Source organism: Aedes albopictus, chromosome 3 (genome assembly GCF_035046485.1).
Source record: "Aedes albopictus strain Foshan chromosome 3, AalbF5, whole genome shotgun sequence".
NCBI classification, from domain to species: Eukaryota; Metazoa; Arthropoda; class Insecta; order Diptera; family Culicidae; genus Aedes; species Aedes albopictus.
Window position 1 is genome coordinate 328,138,400 of NC_085138.1, and position 18,259 is coordinate 328,156,658.

The following is an 18,259-nucleotide window of genomic DNA, read 5'->3' on the forward strand; positions in this document are numbered from 1 at the left end:
AACTGTTTATGGCTGCAGCATTTATCCAAAATGAAGAATGGGCTTCCAATCAAAATAGATCAATTCGGGTTGAAGGAAGGACAGGGTGAGTGAGCGGAATATGGACCTATATAACGAATCGCCGTGATGTATAAATTAACACAAACATTAGCGGCGGGTACAACACAGAAAAAGAACGACCGATTTGTGCAATTGGCGATTGCACATGCAAATAGTGTGCGCCGTATGCTAAAATGCAAAACACTAGCATCACTTCATTGGTGGGATGAGCGGATGACTAATGATTTTAATTGATGCTTTGATCTGAAATTTCTCGCTAATTGAAACATTTGTGCTTGTTATAACTGTTCTACGCTTATATTTATTTCTACGTTGTACTCATGAATCGAAACTATGAAATACAAATATCTTGGAGTTTTATTCGTATGGCAAATGTAACAATCATCTTACTTGAAATGAGATTTCAAAGGAAAACATGCTCTTTGAATTTACTTCACACTAGAAACAAAACCATTCTTAATAACTAACTCGGCACATTAAAAATCGATCATTCAAACCTTACTACTCAGTCGATTGGAATTGGTGAACTGTTTCGTCTTTTGGCTATTCAATTTTGACTATCATTCGTTGGCGGCGCCAGCAGCTCTCTAGAACTTGCCTTTGCCACTGCTCACTGTTGCGAACTCTTCGGCACTAAACCGGGTGTAGCTTCCATTCGGCTGCAAGAAATAGATGGGATCCTTGATCTTGTTGATGTCGTATCCATCGATCTGCAGATCACGTTTCTTCAGTTTGAATGTCGTTGTCATTGGAACTTCCGAGAGTACCCGGATGAACAGCGGACGTGCATATGGAGGTAAACTACCGCGGATGCCTGCCGCCAGCTGTTCCATGTCAAGTTTTCCCTCAGTGTCGACAATGGCTGCCATTCCGGCTTTACCTTCCGTTCCGGGAATCTAGACAAAGCGATCAATCTTTTAATGTATACCCTGAAAAAGAATTTGATTTTCAACCTACATCGACTCCATAGACAGCACAGTCTTTCAGGCCAATGATGTTCGTTATAACGCCTTCCACTTCGGATGTTGCAACGTTCTCACCACGCCATCTGTAATGTTTTAATAAAAAAAAGTATATGATGAGCATAAAGCTGATTCTGCGTGAAAAAATATAAAATAGTGTTTGGCACAGACGAATGAATCACAAGTTGTATCAAGTGTACACATAAGCGAATATTTTGATTCGTATCACATACGGTAGACTCCAGTGGGCTGGTGATTGTCACAAAATACGAAAACAGTAACCGAACTAGATAGAAGTCGAAAACTTTATAGACGGCATGGAGGAAGATTAGCGAACTCTAAACATTCGGAAAAACTGAAAGAACATCACTTAAGATCGATGCATAAACTTGCCAACATTTTCTTTTTTAAATGAGCTACAAAGGAATTCCTCGAAAAATCATTGCAAGAATCACTAAAAAAAAATCTCTGAAGGAATTGCTGACGGAATTCCTGGATGAATCCCTAAAGCAATTATTGGAGAAATCCCTAGAAGAATTCCTGAAGCAAATCTTGTAGAAACCTCTGTAAGAATTCCTGGAGGAATCCCAGAAAAGGATTCCTAGAGAAAATCCTCTGTGAATTTCTGGAAGAATCCCTGAAGGAATTCCTGGAAGATTCCCTGAAGAAATTCCTGGAGGAATCCCCTAAGGAATTCTTGGAGGAATCCCTGAAGGAATTCCAGGAGGAATCCCTGAAGCAATTCCTGCAGGAATCTCTGAAGCAATTCCTGGAGGAATCCCTCAAGGAAGTTCAGGAGGAATCTTTAAAGGATTTCCTGAAGGAATCCCTGAAGGTATGCCTAAAGGAATCCCTGAAGGTATGCCTGAAGGAATCCCTGAAGGTATTCCTGAAGGAATCCCTGAAGGTATTCCTGAAGGAATCCCTGAAGGTATTCCTGAAGGAATCCCTGAAGGTATTCCTGAAGGAATCCCTGAAGGTATTGCTGAAGGAATCCCTGAAGGTATTCCTGAAGGAATCCCTGAAGGTATTCCTGAAGGAATCCCTGAAGGTATTCCTGAAGGAATCCCTGAAGGTATTCCTGAAGGAATCCCTGAAGGTATTCCTGTAGGAATCCCTGAAGGTATTCCTGAAGGAATCCCTGAAGGTATTCCTGAAGGAATCCCTGAAGGTATTCCTGAAGGTATTCCTGAAGGAATCCCTGAAGGTATTCCTGAAGGAATCCCTGAAGGTATTCCTGAAGGAATCCCTGAAGGTATTCCTGAAGGAATCCCTGAAGGTATTCCTGAAGGAATCCCTGAAGGTATTCCTGAAGGAATCCCTGAAGGTATTCCTGAAGGAATCCCTGAAGGTATTCCTGAAGGAATCCCTGAAGGTATTCCTGAAGGAATCCCTGAAGGTATTCCTGAAGGAATCCCTGAAGGTATTCCTGAAGGAATCCCTGAAGGTATTCCTGAAGGAATCCCTGAAGGTATTCCTGAAGGAATCCCTGAAGGTATTCCTGAAGGAATCCCTGAAGGTATTCCTGAAGGAATCCCTGAAGGTATTCCTGAAGGAATCCCTGAAGGTATTCCTGAAGGAATCCCTGAAGGTATTCCTGAAGGAATCCCTGAAGGTATTCCTGAAGGAATCCCTGAAGGTATTCCTGAAGGAATCCCTGAAGGTATTCCTGAAGGAATCCCTGAAGGTATTCCTGAAGGAATCCCTGAAGGTATTCCTGAAGGAATCCCTGAAGGTATTCCTGAAGGAATCCCTGAAGGTATTCCTGAAGGAATCCCTGAAGGTATTCCTGAAGGAATCCCTGAAGGTATTCCTGAAGGAATCCCTGAAGGTATTCCTGAAGGAATCCCTGAAGGTATTCCTGAAGGAATCCCTGAAGGTATTCCTGAAGGAATCCCTGAAGGTATTCCTGAAGGAATCCCTGAAGTTATTCCTGAAGGAATCCCTGAAGGTATTCCTGAAGGAATCCCTGAAGGTATTCCTGAAGGAATCCCTGAAGGTATTCCTGAAGGAATCCCTGAAGGTATTCCTGTAGGAATCCCTGAAGGTATTCCTGTAGGAATTCCTGAAGGTATTCCTGAAGGAATTCCTGAAGATATTCGTGAAGGAATTCCTTAAGGTATTCCTGAAGGAATCCCTGGAGGTATTCCTGAAGGAATCCCTGGAGGTATTCCTGAAGGAATCCCTGGAGGTATTCCTGAAGGAATCCCTGGAGGTATTCCTGAAGGAGTCCCTGAAGGAAATTCTGAAGGAATCCCTGGAGGTATTCCTGAAGGAATCCCTGGAGGTATTCCTGAAGGAATCCCTGGAGGTATTTCTGAAGGAATCCCTGAAGGTATTCCTGAAGGTATTTCTGAAGGAATTCCTGAAGGTATTCCTAAAGGAATCCCTGGAGGTATTCCTGAAGGGATCCCTGAAGAAATTCCTGGAGGAAACCCTGAAAGAATTCCTGTAGGAATTCCAGAACGAATTCCTGGAGGGATTCCTGAAGGAGTCCCTGAAGGAATTCCTGTAGGAGTCCCTGAAGGAAATTCTGTAGGAATCTCAGAAGAAATTTCTGAAGGAATTCTAGGAGGGATACCGAAAGAAATCTTCTGGGGAAGACACAATACTCTGATCCAAACGTCGGGTTCATGAAAAACTCTTTTGAACTATCTAAAATTGCCAAGCCGTTAATCCAAAGATAATATTTCACAGATCCAATGCACAGCATTAAATGCAAGGCAGGCTCGCATGTGATTTTAAATAAAATGCGATGAAAATATTGTCCACCTCACCTGAAAGTATCTCCAGTCCGATCCTTGAAGTAATAATATCCGAACAGATCCGCCACCAGAATATCACCCGAGTTGAAGTACATGTCCCCCTTGGTAAAGACGTCCCTCAGTACCTTCTTCTCGGAAGCTTTCTTATCGGCATAGCCCACGAACGAACTGAGAGCATTCTTCAGATTGATCTTGCCGACAAACACCCCCGGTTCACCTGGTTTGCAGCGAATGCATAGCCCATCGTCATTACGGATGACCTCGCCAGTTTCCTCATCGCATCTATCAAAATCACACAGAAAAGAGAAAATCATAATTTGTTATTCATCTGGAATGTTTCCTATAGGGTGGCAATCTATAGAACGCTCATCCTACCTCACCAACGTCACCGGGTACAATTTCCTGGCAAAGGCGGGAACGAAGCCAACTGCTCCCAACGTGTTGTCCAGATTCACTGCAATTGAAAGCAGAAACACGCAAGAAAACACAAACAAGTCATCAATCAACATCAGGACAACTCCGTCCGCTCTTTGGCTGCTGCTATCAGCACCACCGCGTTTTGCCAAACTAGAAAGATTGAAAAAAAAAACACCGACTGCGACTATACTCACTCAGATTCGAATTGCCCTCAGTTGATCCGTAAAACTCGGCAATTTGGCTGATGTTGAAGCGTGACGCAAATTGGGTCCAGATCTGCGGTCGCAATCCATTGCCGAACATCATCCGGACCTTGTGCTGGCCGTCGGTCGGCCGAGGTGGGGTAGTCAGCACGAATCGACAAATTTCTCCGATGTATTGGGCAACCTTTGGTGGGGGGGAACAAAAAGTTGATTAGACGGCAGGTTTTAGTTGGGGTAGAGTTGGTGACATCATACCGTGCAGTTGTACTTGATGCAGTCCGGGAAGAAGTTGGAGGCGGAAAACTTTTTCCGAAGCGCAGCGGTCAGTCCACATAGGAGGACACTTCCCATGCCTACCATTCCGCCCGCGGAATGGTACAGTGGCAATGGATTGTAAATGATGTCGTCTTCGCGGAGGGACAGCATGTAGTAGCAACCAGTGCCCATCATGATGAATCTGGGGGAACAATAATTAGAAAGATTACAAACACTACATATTTAGTATACTACTATTTTTGAATATCTTTAAGTTACGTTTTATTACATTTGGTGTCTAAGTTTTTTTTTGTTTTTTTTATTTATTTTCGAATCAAATTTTGTTTTTAAATTTTTGTGATTACTTTTGATTAGTGCAGAACAAATATACCTATGTCCTGAAATTCTTTTAAAGAAGCTTTTCGCATTAAAATTAATGAAAGTCTTAAAAAATTACGAAATTATTGAAGAACTGTCGAAATATCTGGGTAAATAAGACAAAAGAAAACAACCTTTGATGAAACTTCGTGAATCATTCCCTGTTGTGCATTTGGACGAGTCGGACGTGTGCTCCGTATCTCACCACGCGATAGACCTCGTAGAAGTAGAGTTTTTTCCCCCGCAATTGCGGAAGGTTTTTTATATCGTGCGTTCTCCTGCTTGTGCGAAGTGTAGTGTCGCAAGGTGGTATCCAGCGCAACGCGGAAGCGAGGTGCTTGCATCATCGTACATCAAGGTCAACGAATAATCGCATCCAAAAGTCATCATTATCGCCATCATCAGCCCCTCCGTCAACAAAGAGGACGGCGGCGACGGGTGCGAAGGCAGACGCGACGGACAGCTTTACCATCTGCCTGCCTGTGATAAATATCTACCTGCTCCGGTCAGATAAGTATCACTCTTTCGATACACTCTTTTGTCCGCCCAATTTGTTTTGATCGCTTTTGTCTATTGTATCCCCAGTCCACATTCGACCACGTGCTTTTTTTTTTTGACATCCATAACAGTGGTTCCCAAACTACTGTATACGGGTAAGGGTGTACAAACTGTAAATAACAGAACATTTTTTTTTTGTTTTTTTTTATTAGCTATTTTTTCTTTTTTTTTCAATACCGTTTGTTTGCATCCTACAGGGTGCGCTAAAATAAACATAAGAATTGAATTCGTATATTATTAGTACAAGTTTTTTTTTTTGCTTTATTTTTTTTCTATATATTATTAACATTGTTTGGTTTACAAACCAAACAGTTGTCGTCCTAAGGAAGAAAGTGCACTGTAAATACTTTAAGGTTTTTCTCTTCCTCTTTTGCACTTTTGAGTTATTTTCCATAAATTTGTTTCCACATGGACGATTCGATTGGAGGCGAAACGCCTCCCAATGATATAATTGCTCGTACGCGGTTTTATCAGCCATCTTCGCCTGGACCTTGGGTTGTCTATTTCCGGCGCAAATGCAAACCATTGAATATGCTTTCGATTTCTCGAGAGCTGACGCGTAAGTATCCTGGGACCGTTATTCACCAAGTGAAAGCATCCAAGCTGCGTGTTACCGCACCTAGCTACAAAGCAGCAAATGAAATTGCTCAACACGAAGCGTTTACTGTTGAATACGCGGTCTATGTGCCAGCACGAGAAGTGGAGGTGGAGGGGAAGATCCTCGACGAAATGCTGACATGTGAGGACATCAAGACCGGCTTTGGTCGATTCAAAAATAGGTCAATTCCTGATGTGGCTATCCTAGACTGTAAACGCTTATCTAAGGTTTCCATGGAAGGAAATAAAAAGGTGTACTCGCCTTCAGCGTTTTTTCGAGTGACTTTTCCAGGTTCCGTCCTCCCGGAATTTGTTGTAATTGATGGTGGTTTTTACCCAGTGCATCTTTTTAGGCCGAAGGTTTTTAATTGTACCAAATGCAAGCAGTTTGGTCACAGTGATAGCTTTTGCGACAACAAGCCCCGTTGTGGCAAATGCAACCAAGCTCACTTGGAGGACTCTTGCACACAGGAAGCGGAAAAATGTAGCTACTGTGGCGGAGATCCACACGACTTGCAAGTTTGCCCGGCTTACAAAAGACGCATTCGAAATGAGAGTCGCTCTATCATAAAGCGCTCCAAACAGACATATGCGGAGATGGTGAAATCTTTTAAAACACCAGATTCCGTGTCTGAATCAGCTGTCCCAGTTGAAAATCCCTATCAGGAGTTGTCTTCCGATGATCAGGACGATGGCGAAACTGATGAGGGTGGATCTCTTTCGGAGGTACACGCACCTGGAAAAAGGAAGTCATCATCTTCCCCGGGATTGCGCCGAAAGGTCTTTTTAAAGTCTTCCCTCAAAAGTTTGCCTAATGATAAAGGAGACGGGGTAAACTTAAAAACTCCGAAGAATCAGGTTCCTCTAGCTTCAGCTCCATGTTGTAGCAAGAACCTGTCACCCCCGTCTCCGCCTGTTAAATACACTTCAAAGAGAAATAATCGACAAGGTAGCAAGAAAAAAGCTACCAAAGTTCCTCGCAGTTCAAGCAAGCCTCCTAGACCCAAGCGAGGACTGTTTACTTTTAGGGTTCTCGTGGATCGCTTATATAATGCCCTCAGCCTTCCAGAAACATTAAGAGGCATTATTGATATGTTTATACCTACAGTAGAAGAATATTTTCGGAATCTGACACAATCATGGCCCCTCCTTGCTGCGATCATATCTTTCGATGGATAATTCATCAAGTGAGGTACAAGATATGATCACTGTGCTACAGTGGAACTGTCATAGTCTAAAACCTAAATTAGACCTGTTTAAGTTTTTGATTCACAACTCTGATTGTGATATTTTTGCCCTTTGTGAAACATGGCTTTCTTCTGAAGATGAACTCAACTTCCACGATTTTAACATTATACGCCAGGATAGAGATGACCATTATGGGGGAGTTCTTTTGGGGATCAAAAAGACTTACTCATTTTATAGAATTCCAATCGCGACTCATCCTGGCGTAGAAATCGTCGCTTGCCAAATAATCGTAAAGGGTAAAGAACTTTGCGTAGCTTCCGTTTACATTCCTCCAAGAATTTCAATTAACCGCCGTCATCTTTGGAATGCGGTTTCTGCACTATCACATCCAGTTTTAATTCTGGGTGATATGAACGCGCATGGTACAGGGTGGGGCGAACCATATGACGATAATAGAGCGGCCATTTTCTATGATTTGTGCGACGATTTCAATTTGAACATTTTAAATACAGGTGAAGTGACACGTATTGCATCTGACGGCAAAGAAAGTCGTCTCGACCTATCACTGGGGTCAAGCTCACTATCATTCGATTGCTTGTGGAAGGTAATCGAGGATCCTCATGGTAGTGATCACTTACCCATTATAACCACCATAAAGCATAATAGTGAAAGGTCAGACCATCCAATTCAGGTTCCTTTTGACCTCACAAGGAATATCGATTGGCAAAAGTATGCAGAAGCGGTATCTTTTGGCATCGAATCATTCAATCCCCTCCCACCTTTGGATGAGTATCGATTCCTGTCTGAACTGATATATAAGAGTGCATTAGAATCACAAAAACGACGTGTTCCAAGTGCAACCTTCAAAAGAAGACCAGCCACACTAGGTTGGGATGATGATTGCACCCAGTTGTATCTTAAAAAATCTGATGCTTTCAAAACTTTCCGTAGGCACGGTACCTCAGATCTTTATCAAGAGTACGCAAAGCTCGAAAGACAGCTGAGAAACCTGCTGAAAGCGAAGAAGCGTAGTTATTGGCGACACTTCATTGAGGGTCTCTCAAGAGAAACTTCAATGACAACGCTTTGGAGAGTGGCTCGCAACATGCGAAACCGCTCTTCTTCTAATGAGAGTGACGAATACTCCAACCGTTGGATATTCAGCTTTGCGAAAAAGGTCTGCCCAGACTCAGTCCCAGCACAACCGATTTCTTGGGAAACATCCCCAAGAGACGGTTCTCTGGACAGACCCTTCACTATGCTGGAACTTTCTATGGCTCTTCTTTCATCAAACAATTCCGCTCCGGGATGCGATATGATCAAGTTCAATCTTCTAAAGAATCTCCCAGATATCGCGAAAAGACGATTACTGGACCTGTTCAACTCATTCATGGAGAACAACATCGTTCCGCATGAATGGAGACAGGTCAAAGTAATAGCTATTCAAAAGCCTGGTAAACCAGCGTCTGATCATAATTCATACCGCCCAATTGCTATGTTATCATGCTTAAGGAAATTGTTGGAAAAAATGATCCTATCACGACTCGATCATTGGGTCGAATCGAATAACTTGCTTTCAAATACACAGTTCGGGTTTCGCAAGGGCAAAGGAACAAACGATTGTCTAGCGTTGCTTTCAACAGATATTCAACTGGCCTTTGCGGAAAAGGAGCAACTGGCTTCAGTTTTCTTGGATATTAAGGGCGCCTTTGATTCAGTTTCCATAGGAATATTGTCAGAAAAACTGCACAATAGTGGACTTCCAGGAATTTTAAATAATTTCTTGTATAATTTGTTGTCAGAAAAACATATGAGCTTCAATCTCGGACAACTGACAACTTCCAGAATAAGTTACATGGGCCTACCCCAAGGCTCATGTTTAAGTCCCTTGCTTTATAATTTTTACGTGAAAGACATTGATAGTTGCTTGGAAGGACAATGCACGCTAAGACAACTTGCAGATGATGCTGTGGTTTCTCTAAAAGGCCCACATGCAGAAATGTTGCAAAGACCATTGCAAAATTCTCTAAATAATCTGTCAATCTGGGCAAGAGATTTAGGGATCGAGTTTGCTCCGCAAAAAACTCAATTGGTTGTGTTTTCTAGAAAGCGGAACCCAGCCCAACTGAAACTCAATCTTTTGGGAATAGAAATCGACCAGTCTTTGACTTCGAAATACCTTGGGGTCTGGTTTGATTCAAAAGGCACTTGGGGTACCCAAATCAAGTATTTGGTTCAAAAATGTCAACAAAGGATCAATTTTCTACGCACAATTACCGGAACATGGTGGGGTGCTCACCCGGAAGACCTCATAAAACTTTACAAAACGACTATTCTCTCTGTTATTGAGTATGGCTCTTTCTGCTTCCACTCAGCAGCAAACTGCCACCTAATAAAGTTGGAACGAATTCAATACCGTTGTTTGCGTATTGCTCTCGGCTGTATGCACTCAACGCATAATGCGAGCCTTGAGGTCCTGGCAGGGGTGAAACCTCTCCAGAACCGATTCTGGGAGCTCTCGCTAAGGTTACTTATCAAGTGTGGAGTGAGCAACACACTTGTCATTGAAAATTTCGAAGAAATGCTCAGTCTGAACACTCAATCAAAATTCATGAGAATCTATCTGTTCTACATGTCATCTGATATAAGCCTACCAAGTTATAATCCTCCCCGTGTACACTTCACTAATGACAGTTCCTCTGTTAAATACGATCTGTCCATGAAACAAGCTATTCATGGAATACCAGATCAACTTCGATGTATATCTATTCCTCGCATTTTTAACGAAAAGTACCAAAATGTCAATTCCTGTAAGAGATTCTTCACTGATGGGTCTCGCATAAATGGATCCACTGGTTTCGGTGTTTTCAATGAAAATTTCACCGCCTTCCGCAAACTTCAGGAACCTTGTTCGGTTTATGTTGCTGAGCTGGCAGCAATCAACTTCGCTTTGGGGATGATTTCCAACATGCCCGTAGACCATTTCTTCATCTTCTCGGATAGCCTTAGTTCGATTGAGGCACTCCGGTCGATGAAACCTGTAAAACATTCATCTTACTTTCTTACAAAAATAAGGGAGCAGATGGGTGCACTGGTCGAAAGATCATACAAGATTACCTTTGTATGGGTCCCCTCACATTGCTCAATTTATGGCAATGAGAAGGCGGACTCTCTCGCAAAGGTGGGCGCACAGGAAGGTGAGATCTATGATAGAAGAATTTCACATGATGAATTTTTCCATTTTGTTCGCCAGAGTTCTCTTCAAAGTTGGCAAAATGATTGGCGAGATGGCCAGCTGGGACGGTGGTTACATTCCATTATTCCTAATGTTTCTTTGCGAGTGTGGTGGTATGGTCTGGATGTAAGTCGCAATTTCATTCGCGTGATGTCAAGACTTATGTCCAACCATTACTCGCTAGACGCGCATTTACACAGGATTAACCTCGCGTTGAGCAATGTTTGTACTAAGTGCGGTTCCGGTTATGATGACATCGACCACGTAGTTTGGCAATGCCCGGATAATGACGCCTCCAGAGCGCTACTTTTGGATACCCTTGAGGCCCGAGGTAGACAACCCTTTGTTCTTGTGAGAGATGTGTTGGGGACCCGCGATGTCACATACATGGGATGTATTTTCGACTTTCTTCGCTCTGCTGGTATAAAAGTTTAATTTGCTTGTGTTTTCTTCTCCAGTTTTTTTTTCTCTGTTTTGTCCTCTTTGTGTTACCAAGCTGCTCCTGGCCATCCGGAAAACCAAGTCCCACAACAAGTTGGTACCAACACCACAAGGCACCGAATACGCTAGCAAGATGCGATTCACCCCCGGATGAGCAGCAGTGAAACCTTTGGCCCAATCCTTACCCTGTCCATCCCTCAAAATGTGACCTTCTAACCTCGAGCTGCCACGAGTACCCTGGCTTCCACCCATTACTAACAGATATCATTAAAAAGTTATTACTCTGTATAATGTATACTATTAAGTACAAAGAAAGATCCTCGGCTCCGTAAAGCGTTATACGCGATTGAGCCCCAAATAAACGAACTAGATAAAAAAAAAAAAAAAGAAACTTCGTGAATGACAAGAATAATCTCTATCTAAGCTAACTATTGGATGGCCATTATAAAATTTAATTCGTCAATGCCCAAGGTGTCTCAAAATAGCCCTCGCATAATCCTGGAGAAACCCATGAAAGAATACAATGAAACATATTGCCCATTTTACTGGCACTTTACCAGATTTGCTGGTATGTCTGAAACATACTGGAAAAACTTGTAATTAGAAGGCACGAAATGTTGCTAATTGACAAATTGAAAGATGAAATTTGTGAAAAAATGGGCCATGAAAGAATCTCTGGAGTAATCCCAGGAGAAATCTAGTAAGGAATTCCGAGAACCCATGAAAAAATTTCGACAGGATTCGTTTGAAAATCATAAAATGAATCGTTAAAAAAACATTAAATGAATCTCAGAATTCCCTGAAAGAATCTCAGTAGAAATCTTCAAAAGATCGAATTGACTAAAAGGAAATTTGTTAAGAATCAATAAAAGCCTGGAAGAAATCTCTGAAGGAAAACGTAAATTAATATCGATAAATATGTGAGAGCATGCCTAAAGGTATCCTGGGAGAAATGAAGGTAACCCTGGAAGTATCATTGAAATACTTCCTGAAAAAAACTCAGGAAACCTGGTAAGAATCAATGAAAGAATCGCGGTAAGAATCCTAAAGGAAACCCAGGAGAAATTTCTCAAGAATTCCCTACAGAATCTGGGAGTTATATCTGTATCTCAAAAGGAATCCTTTTGAATATTCTAGAGAAATTCCTGAGAGAATCTCGAGACAAATCTCTAAAAGAATCCTGGAGCGAGCCCTGAAGAAATCCCTGAAGGAATCATTGGAGAAAGCACTAGAGGAACCTCAAGAGAATCCCGGAAGAAATCCCAGAAGAAATCCCGGAAGTAATCTTCGAAGTTATTCCAGGATAAATCACTAACGGTATCCCAGAAGGAATCCTGAAATTAAAAGAATATGGGGAGAAAATACATAAATTTCTGGAGGTGGCCTGGGACAAATATCTCAAGAAATTTTGGGAGAAATTTCTGAAATCTCTGAAAGGAAGCCATTACAAATCCTGGGAGAAACCAGAAGTCTTATATGGAATTCCGGAAGAAATCTCTAAATGAATCCCGGAAAGTATCCTTGAAAAAATCCCTGAATGAATCTTAAAAGGGATTCCAGACACGAATGCCACATAAGTGGTAAAGTGTCTTTAATAAATATTAATAATAATAATTAAAAGGGATCTCTAAAGAAAACCTGAGCATTCAGAGAAAGAAGAAATTCCGGGAGTAATCAATGAATAATTTCCGGGAGGAATTTCAGATGGAAGTTCGGGAGCAATATCTAAAGGAATCCCGAGAGAGACCCCAGGAAGAATCTGGAGGAATACCTGATGCATTTTCGGGAATAATCCTTGAAAGTAGGGTAGTGGACGTATTTTGGCCCGGGGCATGTATTTTGGCCCACCCTGGGTTTTTAATTATCATTCATCATATAATCTCTACAAAATTTTGGCAAATGATTATTGGAACTTCCAATAATCATTTGCCATAATTTTGTAGCGATTATATGGTAAATGTAATAAAAATCCCGGGGAGGGCCAAAATACATGCCCGGGCCAAAATACGTCCACTACCCTATCCCGGAATAAATCTCTAAAGGAAACCCGGGAGGAACCAATGAAAGAATTCCGGATGGAATTGCTAAAAGAATTCCAGAAATAATTTTAAGAGGCATCTTTAACCATTTAGGACACGCGCCATCAAGCAACCAAAACTGCGCCGCGCTCGCGCTGTATACGACTAGCGAGGTTTTTTGGCAGTGTTGTACTTTTTACAACAGTGCGCGTCCTGAAGGGTTAAAGAGGCATGGGAAACCCCTGAGGGAATCTAAAAAAATCCGAGAAATTCAGCAAAGAATGCCGAACGGAGTCCCGGGAGCAGTCTCAGAAGAATCTCGGGAGGAATCCCTAAAAAAACAGTAAAAATAAATGACGATATCCCGGAATTGGGGGAATGAGAGTGGCGTTGTTAGAAGTGCGAACCGAATTTGGCAAATATTATTAGTGTTCTAGAAGTGGATCTCAACGTTTTTTTTTTAAATTATTGTTTTGGACGGATTATGCTTCCACAAAGCTTTTTAGAACGAAAGCAATTAACACTCTAATTCCCTGAAGAAGATGTAATAAACATCGGAACGTCGCCGGATGAAGGAGAATATCTGATCGTTTGCGACTGCCTAGCCGAAAATCGTTGCAGATATCCCGGAAAGTATCAATAAAGAGATGCTGGGAGAATTCCCAAAGCAAGCTCGCAAATCCCTGAAGGGATCACGGAAGGGTCCCGGAGCCTGCAGGAAACCCTGATGGAATCTTGAGAATAATCGAAGAAAAACTCCGGGAGGAATCCCAAGAGATATCAATGAAGGAATTCCGGGAGAAATTCCTAAACGAATCCCCGGAAGAATGATAGAAAGAATCTCTAAATGAATCTTGTTGAGTGGAGTCTCAACAATAAACTCGGTAAAAATAAATGAGGAGATCCCGAAAGGTATCAAAAAAGTAATTTCGGGAGGAATTCCTAAAGAACGCATGGGAGAGATCCCTAAAATTCCCGGAAGAAACCCTGGCAGAAATCTGTGATAAAAAGCTGTAATATATTCCTGAAAGAATCAAAGAATCCTGGAGAAATTTCTAGAAAAAAATTCTGGAGGAATCCTTGGAGGAATTTCTGGACACTTCCTGGAGGAATCCCAAGAGGAATTTTCGGTAAAATCCCTAGTCGAATTCCTGGAAAAAATCCCTGAAGCAATTCCTAGAGAAATCTCTGTCGGAAATCCTGGAGGACTCCCTGAAGCAATTTCTGGAGGAACCTCAGGACGAATGCCTGGAGGAACTTCTGGACGAATACCTGGCGGAATCTCAGAAGGAACTCTTGGAGAACTCCCTAGAGGAATTCTTTGAGAAATTCCGTGAAGCTATTCCTAGAAAAACTCCTGGAGGCATCCTTGAATAAATTCCTGGAGGAATTTGTAGAGAAATTTTGGGAGTAATCCCTGAGAAAAAAAAACTGAATAAATTCCTAGAGGAACTCTCAGAGGAATTTCTGGAGGAATTCCAGGAGGAAACCTTGGAGGAATAACTGATAGAATCAATGGAGAAATTCCTGGAGAAATCTGTGGGAGAATCATTAGAGGAATCCCTGAGGGTTTCCTGGCAAATTTCTGGAAGAAGTGCTTTAGAAATTTCCGAAGGAATTCCCGGAAGAATTCCTGTTGAAATTCCTGGAGGAATTCCTGAAAAAATACCTGGAATAAACTCCTGAAGGAGTTCTTGGTGGGATACCTGAAGGAGTCTCTGGAAAAATGCCTGGATGAAATCCTAGGGGAATGCCTGGAGGAACTCCTGGAGAAACTTCAGGAAAAAGTTCTGGAGGAATATCTAGAATGATTCCTGGATAGCTTGTAAGAGGAATCCCTGGAGGATTGTCTTGAATAATTACTGGAGCACAAGAAGCAATGGAAGAATATCTGGAGGAATTCTTGAAGGAATCTCTAGAGGAAATCTTTGAGGTGTCTCTCTATGGATGAATCTCTGGAGGTATTCTTAAAATAATTCCTGGATAAATTACTAGAGCGATCCCTACAGAATTTCATAGAAGAATACCTGAAGGAAGGAAGAAACCCTTACAGAAATTCCTGGAGACATACTTCCAGGAATTCCTGGATAAATCTCTTGAGAAATTCCTTGAGAAATCTTTAGAGGAATTGCTGGAGAATTCCCAGCATGAATTCCATGAGGAATCCCTAGAGAAATCCCTGGAGGAATTCCTGGAAGATTTCCTTGAATAATCACTGGAGCACTTTCAGAAGGAATCCCTGGAGAAATTCCTGGAGGAATCAATGGAAGAATTTCTGAAGGAATTCCTGGAGGACTCTCTAGAGGAAATCCTTGAGGTATCTTTATGGAGGAAGCTCTGGAGGAATCTCAGGAAGAGCTCTTGAAGGAATCCAAGGAACAATTTCTGTACTGGAGCAAGTACTGAAGAAATCGCTGAAGTTGCTGAGAACATCCTGAAGGAATCTTGGAGGCATCCCTCTAGCAGTTCTCCAGCGAGAAACTCCAGGAGGAATCTCGGAAGCAATCCCAAGAGATATTCCTAAGGGATCTCTGGAGAAATTTCTGAAGGAAAACTCGAAAAAACACTGAGCTGACGGCTCATAGAGCACATCTGGACAATTTCCACAAAATTGGTCATACCTCACGAACGGAGAACAACCATATCTAAAAAAAATCCACAGAATACAGCTTTTATAGTTCCCTTCCAAAAAAAATTTTTGAAAATTTTTCCGGACTTCCTTATTAGTTTTTCCGACTTTTCCAACCGATTTTCCTCATCAGTGGAAAACATTTTTCATTTTGTATTTTTTGGAACTGCTGAGAAAATTTGCTTATAATTTCACAAAAAAAAATTGTATCAACGATGCTTAGTTCTTGAGTTATGATTTTTCAAAGTATGTGATATCTGTGGAAAATTAATGGTCTGGTTGCCAACAAGCAGGATTGCTTACGGTGCACAGAGGTTAACAAATACGATTGAAATTAGTGTTGTGATTCCTGATAAGAGATGGTGACAGATTTACAGCGGACAGTTCGGTAGATGCTCCAGCAATGATACCCGAACCAACAAGGAGAAACTTGGGTGAGATTGTTCTGATTTTATTTATTACAACTAAAATAATCAAACACAAAATCACTATCGAAATCCTTCATAACAGTGCTTCCCAAACCGCGAGCCGCGGCGCCCTGGTGCGCCGTGAACATCTCTCAGGTGCGCCGCAGGCCCTTGGGCCAAAACACAAAGAACAAACTATTATTATTAAAGGCAGGCTTTGTAAAACTAGTGTAATCTCAAACCCTTTTTTGTATTCGATACCAATGTTTTGGCTTTTTTGTGAAAAACTTCAAAAGAAAGTCATTCAAAGGGGTTTTCCCTCTTCAAAATTTTCAATTAAATAGTTAATATTCCAAAGTCTACGAATGTTTTCCGAAATTTATTACATTCTCATGAAACATCGGAATTTTGAAAATTTTGGTAAGACTCTCAATTTGTTGGACTTTTTGTAATTCGGCTTAGTTTTAGATTTTATCAATAGCTTGTAATTCAAAGTAGATATTTCAAAAAAAACTGTTTTTAAGTTCTTTCCATAATACTGTCATTTATAATTACTGTCAATATCCATGGATATTGCGAGTCCTCGTGCTGTTTTTTTTTGTTTTGTTTTTATTAACGTGTATTTTAACATTTTCAACACTTAATTTTCGTGCTGTCTCAAAAGTTTCAGTATGACATTTTTACTTACATCACTATCATTACTTGTTAGTTTATCTCTATGATTGAGATTTCCTCCTATAGACTGGTTTAGCTCCTTATCGTAAAAAAAATCTGCGACAATTTATGTGACGATTTCATGCATGATTCTGAAGCCGCCTTTTTTGAGTTATTGAGTTGAGTTGTGTTTTTTGAATTTAGAATACAAAAACATGACCCCTCACCGTCATTGTCAGCCGGTCTGACAGCTTCTGAACAATTCATTTTTATATCTGAAATCTGAAATCTTGTAAACTACGTACTTTATTTAAAAAATTTAAAAGTTTTACAATGCAATCCTTCAGAAATCTAAAATTTGTGTTAAGTTTTGCGAAACTTTAAGCAATTTTTCTTTTTTTTTATTATGAAAAAACATGACATTGATAGCTTTTTTACGATTTATATTTGAAAATTTGAACTGAAGGTGTTAAAATTATTAAAATTCTTTGTAAAAAATTGTTGGTGCGCCGCGAAAATTTTGAAAATGTCAAAAGGCGCCGCGGTAGCAAAAAGTTTGGGAACCTCTGCTTCATTTGAACCTAAATTTGAATTTCTCTGTTAACCTGTCTAAAGTAACTTTAAAGTAAGCAGAATAATTTGGACATAACAAAAAAAAAATTGACACAATTTGACCTCTTTTTGCGTCTGTTTCAATGTTTATTGCTAATAATTTTTTTTAAGCGTTTATATTTTCTGTTCTTTCGGGGAACCTTTCTCGTTTCAGAGAGCGAGTAATGGCGCTAAAGCCTATACCTTGAAGTCAGGACAAATGGAGAAATGCCTGTGCCCCATCCCAGGAGGAGAGATGCCAGCTAAAGGAGTGTGCATTAACCTTCTTAGCAGCACCACTCCCAACGATTGTAATATTTGCGTCACGTCTCTGACTTGCTAGAAATATTAATGCTGACAAGAAAATATCAAAAGAAATTTTGATATTTCCAGGACGCTTCTCAATACTGGCTGTGCAAGCACTAGAATAGAATAGAATATACAGGGGGTGTGAAAAATGTTTGGGATAGGGGGCTGTCCATTAATTACGTAAGAATTTATAGGGGGAGGGGGGGTTTGAAAAATCTTACGCGCCATACAAAAATATTTGGCTTTCCATACAAAAAATCTTACAAGGGGGGGAGGGGGTGTCGAAAAATCTCAAAAAATCCCTTACGTAATTAATGGACAGCCCCTAGGCAACTTTTTTTTCTCTCACAAAAAAATTCAACATGCTGTAACATTTCATAGAGTACATCAAAAATTCTCTAATTTTGACTGTTTATTAACCACCTATTATATGTGCATCATTGGTACAAATTAGAGTTTTATTGGTTAATCTTTCGTGAAGCAAGAACCGTTCTCGAAAAACACTAATTCTTGAACTGTCATATTTTGAAGACCAGTGAACCTAATAAATGAAATTTTGAACGTTTATCAACAATATATTATTGTTTAAAAA

At 40.9% G+C, this 18,259-nt stretch overlaps 1 protein-coding gene across 3 annotated transcripts in view; it reads right to left on the reverse strand.

The window, feature by feature from the left end:
* Positions 1 to 335: 335 nt before the first annotated feature.
* LOC109427035 (long-chain fatty acid transport protein 4) overlaps positions 336 to 18,259 on the reverse strand; it is a 55,331-nt gene continuing 37,407 nt past the window's right edge. For all 3 annotated transcript variants that reach the window (XM_019702580.3, XM_062842884.1, XM_029865290.2), the window contains exons 6-11: positions 4,663 to 4,864; positions 4,399 to 4,591; positions 4,163 to 4,241; positions 3,800 to 4,069; positions 1,018 to 1,108; positions 336 to 956 (exon numbers count right to left, since the gene is read on the reverse strand). In XM_019702580.3, coding sequence (XP_019558125.3) covers positions 648 to 956; positions 1,018 to 1,108; positions 3,800 to 4,069; positions 4,163 to 4,241; positions 4,399 to 4,591; positions 4,663 to 4,864 — 1,144 coding nt within the window. In that variant the 3' untranslated portion in view covers positions 336 to 647. The remainder of the gene's footprint in view (positions 957 to 1,017; positions 1,109 to 3,799; positions 4,070 to 4,162; positions 4,242 to 4,398; positions 4,592 to 4,662; positions 4,865 to 18,259) is intronic.